This window comes from Capsicum annuum, chromosome 2, assembly GCF_002878395.1.
Source record: "Capsicum annuum cultivar UCD-10X-F1 chromosome 2, UCD10Xv1.1, whole genome shotgun sequence".
Taxonomy (NCBI): Eukaryota; Viridiplantae; Streptophyta; class Magnoliopsida; order Solanales; family Solanaceae; genus Capsicum; species Capsicum annuum.
The window spans coordinates 138,564,292-138,574,330 of record NC_061112.1 but is presented as its reverse complement, the minus strand read 5'-3'; the positions used below and the strand labels follow the sequence as shown (position 1 = coordinate 138,574,330).

General features: G+C 34.0%; 1 protein-coding gene across 2 annotated transcripts; it reads right to left on the bottom strand.

Annotated features, from left to right (window-relative positions):
* Nucleotides 1-1,946: 1,946 nt before the first annotated feature.
* LOC107859867 (oligopeptide transporter 7) lies at nucleotides 1,947-8,921 on the bottom strand. 2 transcript variants are annotated; one of them, XM_016705009.2, is made up of 6 exons: nucleotides 8,754-8,921; nucleotides 8,070-8,625; nucleotides 4,891-5,460; nucleotides 4,514-4,769; nucleotides 4,166-4,348; nucleotides 1,947-3,798 (listed from the first exon to the last, which is right to left on the bottom strand). In XM_016705009.2, exons 1-6 carry the CDS (start codon nucleotides 8,788-8,790, stop codon nucleotides 3,184-3,186), a joined length of 2,217 nt encoding a protein of 738 aa, XP_016560495.1. In that variant the 5' UTR covers nucleotides 8,791-8,921; the 3' UTR covers nucleotides 1,947-3,183. The 2 variants fall into 2 exon arrangements, with proteins under 2 accessions (XP_016560495.1, XP_047263140.1); XM_047407184.1 differs by having other exon boundaries at nucleotides 8,726-8,862.
* Nucleotides 8,922-10,039: the final 1,118 nt, after the last annotated feature.

Below are 10,039 nucleotides of genomic sequence, written 5' to 3'. Positions count from 1 at the left end.
TATTAATTATTTTTTCTTTAAATTAATTTTAATATTAAATATTATTATTTAATAGGGATAGTATAATAAAATAATCTACTTGATAAACTCCAATTTGAGGGAATCTTCCAAATTTTTTTAGTGGGGAATATTTTTTCGGCTGCCTTTCTGGCTTTATTTTTACCTTTGTGAAATTTCTTACCAACGGTAGATTGAAAGAGCAATATTCTTGTGCGTTCATAATTCTTCCGTTGAAAAAACATTAAACTAAACAAACATAATTATTACTATTACATAGGCAAAAAAATAATTAGTGGACAACGTCTTTTCTTTCTCAACTATTTTAGAACTATAAGCGTATAAACTTTGTGGGGAGCATTTGTTCTTTTTTTAATTATTACTATTATTATTGTTATTATTATTATTTTGAGGCTTAATGTAAGCAAATGGGATGTTATCATGATAAGAAGATATTTTAGTTTTCAAATACACGTTTTGACTAATCAAAGAAAGTACTTACTACTAAATCAAACCGTTCGATTAACTTTTCATAGATATTTCCATCTTTCACATAATTTTCTTGTTAGATTTCTTGTTGCTAGCAGGTTAGCAGTTTCTCTTTTTGTTGAAAAATTAATTTAATGAAGATATTTTCATTTCCTTTCCAAGATTTTTCCAGCCTCAGGAGACACTTGGAGGAAAATGAAAGGTCAGTCGCTATGAATTATTTGTTTCAGCCACCAGAAAATAACAGCAATTCAGATTTAGTTTTCAATCATAAATTTCAAAGGTCTCTGTCTTTCTTCCTTTTTAAACTTCGTGGGACGGCAGGAGGAAGTAATGAAGTAGAATATCTCTAGACAAATATCCTAGCTAATCATTTCCATGCTAAGACTGATTGTTAGATACATACTCTCACACCTTAGTCCTTACAATCTAATAGCAGTAACGTTTTTTCAGTTAATTATTTCTGTTTGCCTATTTGCAAAAACTAGCTAGAATTTTGGCCTTCCGTTCCATAATTTTCATAAAATAATGCATCTTTCAACATGTAACAATCATCAACATTTCAACGTCTCTGTTAGTAGTTTCTGATATATGGAGGGCCATTCATGTTAAATGAAAAACAAAAGGAAGTTGTGTGGCTGCTCTTCATTCAGCACTCACATAGCACAAGAGTATTAGGCACTAAAAAACAACAATGATTATTATCACTTGGAATCTTAAATGAAGCTCAATACAAATACTTTGGGACAATGATTAGCCAATGAAAATTGACAGAAAGGACTCGAGGTAGGTTGATGTGTTGAGAAAATATTCTTTAGCCAACTTGGGTACCAATTACCAAGTCGAGAAAACAGAAAGTGGCCATCTTTTTTATGAAGGATAAGGACACAAGCATCTAGAGCAGGGGCGGAGCCAGCCTACTGTTCGGGGGCTCGGTCGAACCTCCTTCGACGGAAAACTATACTATTTATACATGGTTAAAATTATTTTTTATGTGGTTATAGTAGGTGCCCCTTCGACTAAATTTTCTTCGAATATGGAAACCTCTTAGAAGTTTTCTTTGAATATGAACCCCTTCGTTGAAATTCTGCCTCCGCCTCTGATCTAGAGTAGCTTCTTCACTCTTTTTCAGTAGTACCACACATTTTCAGCTTTTCTATACATTCCCATGCCACCATCCAAATCTTTTGCCTGTTCAATAAGATGGCTTTAGAATCGTGGAAAGCGTTCTCAAAGTCGTTGATCAATTTTTTTTTCTTTTCCATCTAGTTCTTGCTCTGAGGCAAGCCACACATTCATTAGCAAGATTCTGGACAACAGTACAATGACGAAGAGAGATCTTTACTGATATTTCCATACTGATCAGAATCATGATACTAATCATGGAAGTAGTATAATCTCCTCTGCATATTATATTGTATCCGAATGTCCAGCAAACAAGCCACCTTAACAAACAGTGAAGTTCAAGTGTCCTTCAATTAGAATCCAAAAGTTTCTTCCCTGTTAGAGCTTTTGGTTCAACCAACAATAGACGAGCACCAACTAGTAAGCAACGTAGTGCTGCTCAAATAGCAGTTCGACTAAACTAGACACTCAGAACACTTGGAAGTACTTGTTAACTTCTCCAAAGCGGAATACTACATAGAATATCATCTTGTCTAAAAAATACTCTACTAAAAATGGAAGTACGGGCTGCTGGAAACCTGCACTGTGAATGTTCACCGTGTAATTCTGACCAATAAAGAATAGCAATGATCCACCTCATAGTTTGACCGGGAGTCATCACCAGTAACAAATCCCTGATGACGACTTCAAACTTGTGTATCACATGGAGATCTCATCTTATGGTGAAATGCTAGCTGCTATCTTTCACTTTTAGTAGAAACTAGTCCAATGAATCACTTCTTTTGGGGCAGAAAAGTGTGGCTTCAGAGGAGACCTCCTTTTTCAGCAACGATTTGATGGTTCTGGGGAAGTTCTTGATAAAATTCCGTAAAGAAAGTGATGAAAAAATGATTGATGAAAACAACATACAGCAGAAGGTCAGAAACTCCTTAACAGAATGAAAGGAAATACTATAGATCAGTTTCTTTTTTTTGTTGTTGAGTTTATTATGATGGTGTCTGTGCTAACTTTGATTCAATTATTGTATCTAAAAATCAAAGGATATCCTCTATATCTATAAATACTGAGGCAAATTGGCAAGTACAATAGAGTGGATATCCTCTATATCTATAAGGAGATTTATCCAACGATGAAAATATAATTAAATGAAGAAATTTACAATATTGATTGTTGTCCTAAAAGTTGGATGAAAATATTATGAGTACGAAGAAATTTACAATATTGATTGTTGTCCTAGAAGCAATTTTCACAGTTTTCCTTCATCACAGGAGCTGGCGGAACAGTGGACACACAATCCAAGTTTTATTTTTACAGAGCATTTTCTTGAGTCGTGGTTTTCTTGCCAAAGTTTGTGACATCTTGTACTCATCATAAAACTTGACATAGGGTCCTCTTATTCTTGCTGCTAATGACACGTCGGTAGAGACCCATCAACAAAAGCAAGAGCCATGATCACAAAGAAAAGCCTTGTAACAATGGGGACAGACATAACCAGACGGACTATGTAGAGGGAGGAACTATGGCAATCACCACATGTTCCTGCAGTTGTTATTGGAGATACGGCAAATCCCTTTAAAAGATAGGACACCCGTCAACCATAATCCCTTTCGCAGTTGGACAAGAAGCCAAAGGACATGTATCTGTATGACTTCCCCACCACTGAAGGCTAACATGTTCCTGTCCCAAGCACAAGTACAACAATACACCCATGAATGCTAATCCGGCATCTAATGACCCAGATAAAACATAATTGTGACGACTCCACCAACTCTTGTAGTATCTATATACAACAAATCCTGATAAAAATGCAATAATGATCCAACTGTTGTAGTTGACAGCAGTAGCAGGTGGCATTTTAATTATTCCGGCTAATAATACAGGCACCGAAATCAATCTAATCCATTGTTTTTGCGGGAAAGCTTTCTGTAATAGCCAAACAAATACAGGAGCTACAGCTCCAATTAGAAAAAAACAATTTGTAGCGGCGTAATAGCCAAGATTTCCAAAAATCCTCTGTGACCCGATCAGACCCCAGATGACTGAGGCATCATAGAATACATGATCAGCTGGGCATGTCCATGGACTGTCTTGAGGAAGCAGTGCCCGATCACAAATATTTGGGATGGCGTCCATTAGCCACCATGCTGTTCCCAGATGTGCAAATGCTGATATTAAGGTTCCAACAATCTGATTAAATAGTACACAGCAGAAAAAACACATTTGAGACAGGCCTTTTATACGCCTAAGAACTAAGATCAGTGGCAGATACACATTGCTTGAAGTGGTGAGTGGTGACATTGCTGAAATTCTTAATTATTTAATGTGACATGTTTAATATATTTTTCTAAACATTGCTTGAGAAATAATGCAAAATAAACTGCTCGTCTGGGATAGAAGTAAGACCTTATTAAAACACTACAACCTCAAACTCGAACCTGTGTACTAACTCAATAGAGACAGGCCGATGCTACTTGCGTATGCCACTGTAGCAGATCAAGCTTTTCCATTTGCTGGATTATGTTACTTCTCTTTGCCAAAAGATATAAAAACTAACCTGAGCCATGAACATTGCCCTAGGAGGGATCTTCATATAGTGTCCCAGTTTTAAATCTTGCAGGAAGATTAAACCTTGCTTCATGCTGATGTAGCCATATACTTTGAAGCACATATTAGCAACTGGATATCCTGGATACAAGTATCCCATTATATACTCCGTGATAATATTCAAACCAGGTGTCTGAGCAACAAAACAGTTTGGAACATCAGAGTTGCCAAATGAAGATAGCAATTAGTTCACAACACTGACAGTAGGCTAATTTTTTAAAACTCATTTTGCCTATGTCCAGCAGTAACCATATGGACAAATGATTGCAAGCTACTATTTTACTGAACATGGGCTTACTTGGTTTGTGGTAGCAGTAATGATTCCAATCGGGAGGGTGAAAAAGAAGGCAAGGCCGCACGCTAACAGAACACCCCACCATGGTAACTGAAGCTGATTTTTGTAATATTCACATACAAATACAGTTGCTGCAATATTTGTTAATAGAATAATCGTGAACCACCATTCAGGAACTTGCTTGTATTTACTCATGAGCTTCGCGTGCACGTCCATTTTCTTCTCCTGTAAAGCAGACTTGCTGAGATGCCATAGATCCCTGCACCACTATAACTAGTCAACTGGTGCTTCCCATTCTATATGTTGAGGGGCAGGGGCTAATTTCCCTTACGGTTAATAAATTTTACCCACTATATATAACAGTAAAGTTTCCAGCTTACCGGCCATGAAAGAGGAGGACATGAACAACCGTGGCAGTGAGGCAGGCAAAGCTGAATCCATAAGTCAGTAAAAGGAAAATGCTGAGATAAAGACGACCCTCGTGGTCATACTTCTCTAAATCAATGTGAAAATTAGGATCCATGATAGCTGAAATGTTGTACTCTGGGCCATTTTCTTTAAACAAGCCATCCGAGAATATCGGAAAGTTCTTGGCCTTGTAAACATTGCACCAGTACATGAGAGGTGTAACAACATACATAATCAGAAAATAACCAACAGCAATGTTTGCAGTAGCAAACCATGGGCTAGCTAATGGGCTTCCAAGATAGGAGGATATACTGGACCAATCGAGCCCAATGGCGCCTATTCCAAGGCCATGAAGCCCTGAACCCAACTGTTGGACTAAGACAGAGGAAGGAAACAACCAACACAGCCAAGAAAGGGAACTTAGCATTGGAAAAAGATAACCTGGAAAGACATAGTAAGCAAAGCTGCAGATAAAGGCAATGAGGAAAAATTGGTTTCTTGTCAACCCATTCTTGGCTCTCTCTTCTTTGTCATGAAGGGCCCTGCCATTGGAAAAGAAAATCTTAAAGCAATGCTGATCGAAAATACAATCAGAGGCTAATGTAGCATGTCCTCGACTGGTTCAACAGAACACAGCTTTTTCAGCATGAATATCTATATAAAAATTACTAAAATTTGAACAAATATTATGATATTATAATCCCAAATGCAATAGGTTTAATACCAAAACCCCATGTATAGTTATGCACGAACACATGTATTATTTTATGTGGAATAGAGTGTGCAATAAGAATGTATGTACTAATATGCATGGATTTTTTTGCCGTATGATATGTATTGATTATTTAAAAAAAAAAAGAAAAAAAAACTGAATGTAATATGCATGGATTAAAATTGCAACATGACAAAATTAACCCTCATAATATATAGTAAGAAATTTTTTATGTTTTTTAAATAGTACACAAGTATTTTAAATTGTACATTGTATATTAATTTGTAATATATTGAACTAGGCATTCTATAAGAAATAATATTTGCATATCCAATTCCCATATTACTAATGTCTAATGCACCTCATCAATTTTTGCATAACTAATCCGTCAACATTACTAATTCCTTTCCAACAAATTCCCACATTACTAATACACCTAATTAATTTCTGCATAATTAATCCGCCAACATTACTAAGTTATGCATAATCCATCTCTGAACCAAACGACACTTACGGTATTGTTTTTGCTAATGGAATATCATTTGACAAATTGTTAATTTGCAAGCATTGTTAGCTACTTTTTCTCTTCAGGGAATGCTACTTATTATTACTCCCTCGGTTTCATAGTTGGCTCTATTGACTTGATACACCCATTAAGGAAATATTAATTAGAGATTTATTTTATCAAATTAACCTTATTAATTATGCTTTGAAAATATAAATTTGAGTAAATACACTTTATTTAGTCATTTAATGTTAAGGGTAATATTAGAAGAACATAATAAAATCCTCTTGATCTCATCAAAGAGACAATTAAATTGAAATAAATATTTTTAGTAAGAGGGTCAACTAAAACGAAACGAAGGGAATACTATTATTATCCATGTCACACTTTTTGCTAAAAATTGGTTTCAACAAGAGTTATTTTAAAGGTAATTCAATTTATGAACTGTTTAAGAAAGAAAGGAATACTTTCAAAGGAGTATATAATCTAAATAAAATTTAGACATTATTTTTCTGAAATTCATGAAAAATGGCTTTCCTTAAATAAAGTAAGAAAATATTTTTTCAAATTCTCTTTTAATCTGATTTGGCTCTCCTCCATTTTCATTCTCTCCATTTTCTTCAAGTTCCTATCTTAATTGATGACATGGCATAGTTCAAATTGAATGGGTAAAATTTAATTATTCTAAAGTAAATATCTAACCATAATTTAGATAATAAATACATTACATATTTAGTTTAACAACATATTATCTTGTTCATAAAAATAACAAACAACTTTTCTTCCTACGCATGGTTCATCTTTTAGTTTCTATTTAAATTAACTTGTTTATTACATTTTAGAAACTTTTTCTTTAATGATTACTAGCTATTTTATTTTCTTTAAAATACGCGAAATAAAATAGGAGAGTCGATAATTTCCCCTATTTTATTTCATCTATATTCCCTCTATTTTATTTTACCTATTTTAAAGAAAAGAAAATAGACAATTGTTAAAGAAAAAGTTTCGAAAAGAAAAAAGGCAATAAAAAAAATTAATTTAGAACATGAGAGCCGAATATTTCTTTCAATTTCTCCCTATTTTATTTCACCTATTTTAAAGAAATTAAAATATCTAATTTTTAAGAAAAAGTTCCAAAAAAAGGTGATAAAAAATTAATCTAAAATAGAAGAGCTGATTATTTCTTCTACTTTATTTCACCTATTTTTTTTTAAAAAAAAAATAGCTAATTGTTAAAGAAAAAGTTTCAAGAAAAACAAATAATAAAAAAATTAATTTACAAAGAAATTAAATAATAAAATTCTTGCTAGGAAAAAAAAATTTTTTGTTGCTTTATTTGTGGACATGTTGCTGGGATTGTGGGATTATAATATTTTTTAAACTAAATATATAATGTATATATTATTTAAATTATGATTAAAAATTTACTTTAAAATAATTAAATCTTACTTATTCAATTTAAATTATGTCATATATCGCCAATCGACTTGAAAAAAATGAAGAGAGTGAAAATGAAGAGGGGCGGAATCCCTTTCAATCAGACCTTAGTCTGAGGTTCCGACTCTAACTAAGAACCCGACTCCCAATTCCAACCCCTACCTAAGTCTTGTATCTCCAGTCCCGATTGCAACCTCAATTCTTTCTCCCAAGTACACTCCTACAACGACTCTGACCGGGACTATCGACCAGTACTCGGGTCAGGGTTGACGCCCAAATCAGAATCGAGGTCAAAAGTCAGGTCCTCATAGAGTAGGGAGGTACCCGGACGGAGGGGTGGGGGGTGTTTCAGGTTTACATTGTTTGGGACACAAAAATGTATATAAAGTTCAAATAAATTTTTAAAAAAATACTCATAGGCAGTTAAGCCCACCATTAAAGTGTCTTTCATTTTATTCGTAAAATCTCTTTCATTATCGTCTAACAATGGGGCATACCTGAATAGAGATACTTGAACAAGATTTTGAGGCCACCACATGGCTGCCGGCTCCACCAAATACGGCCGGAACATCCCAGCCCAACCAAACCCCAACACTTGCGTAGTAATAACAACAACCAACGCCACCCAAAAACTCAACTTCTTCTTATAGAACAACTTCACTGCACTAACCAGAAGAATCGCGTAAGGGTTCCCAGCGCCACAGTTGGCAAATATCGTGATGAGCACGTGCTCTTTCACGTTGAATGGTCCTGGATTCAACGTAAACTCCCACTTGCTTCCTTTGAAGAAAACTCTGTCCGTAATGCCCTTGGCCATTAGGTGACCTAACGGAACCACCGCAATTTGGGCGGAGATGGAGGTGATGGTGAGGGGCTCACGGCGGTACCAGAAGAACTGGTTGAGGAATGAGAGAAGGAGACAAGCGATAGTGCCGAGAAACCACATGCGGAAAGTGACCACCGGAGAAGTGGGATCGTCTGTGATGGGAACTGTGAGTGCCACTTGCTCGACCGGAGAGTTATCCTCATGATTTAGTTGTTCGTCTCTCTGAACTGCATAAGAAAAAATCTCAACATAACTAATTATACCAAGCACCGTTAACACACTATATTTTGCGCTCTTCAACAGACCCAGGCCGACTTAGGAGTTTACATTATTGGAAGAGGAAATGGATGCTTACTCAGAGGAGCTGAGATTTCTGAGTTAGTACCATTCATCGCTGACTTTGGAGTTTGGACCCTTTCTGTTTTTCTTCTCCAAATTAGGTGTTAATATCCTGAGTTACATTGAATTAATAAAGTGGGATGACGAATCTAGCAATGTAATATATTGTCGGGTTTGACTTCCCTCACAATGTTCCACGAATATTTTATGTTTCGACGGTACAGAATCAAAGTATGCCTATACCTAAAAAATAAATAAATAAATATATATATAATTTTACATCATATAAAAAAAATACTAAAATAACTTTGTGCACTTATTAAGAGCACAATATCTTTTTATTTTAATGATAAATTCATTCACAGCATCAGAAAAGATTACACAATATCTTTTTATTTTAATGATAAATTCATTCACAGCATCAGAAAAGATTACACTTAGATTGTGCACTTTTTAAGTGAACAATTCATCTTTTTATGGATTGTGCACAATTTAATTTTTTTATGAATTATGCACTAAATTAGTGCACAATTCTTTTTAAAATAAATTGTATACTTATTAAGTACACAATGTTTTTTAAATAGATTATACACTTATTAAGTGCACAATCTCTATTCACTTTTTACGACTGACATTTAAAATATTTATTATTATGTATTAGTATATATAAAAAATTATAATATGAATACGATAATTTGCTATAAGCATATATATTTTTATTTTATTTTATTTTATGTTTTTAAAGGGCAATTTATTTAAAATACAACAACAACAACAACAACAACAACAACAACAATAATAATAATAAAATAAATTGCCTTTTAAAAACATAAAATAAAATAAAAAACATAAATAATAATAATAATAATAATTGTTATAAGCTTTCAAACTAAACAGTTTCACTATAATACAAGCACATGATTTTAATACCACCAAATGATGTGGTGCAACGGATGGGGTTGCTCCTCCTTTAATCAGAGGTCTCGGATTTGAGCCCTAGGTATGAAAAAAAATTTGGTAGGGAGTGCTTCCTCCCAAATGGGATCCTACGCGGCACGAATTAGGATTAGTCGGACTTCAATGCGGGTATCAAATACCGGATGAAAAAACAAAAATAAAAACACATGATTTTAATGTAAACCAAACTAAACTAATAAATAATTTCAATAAATATACTTTTAAACTATTAAATTTGATTATTTAAAGTAGCAAAGACAACTTGAAAGTCATTCAAGATAAATTTACTGGAGGTATGAATCAATATTGAAAGGCTATTATTTTTTTTCTTAATTCTATTTCCTC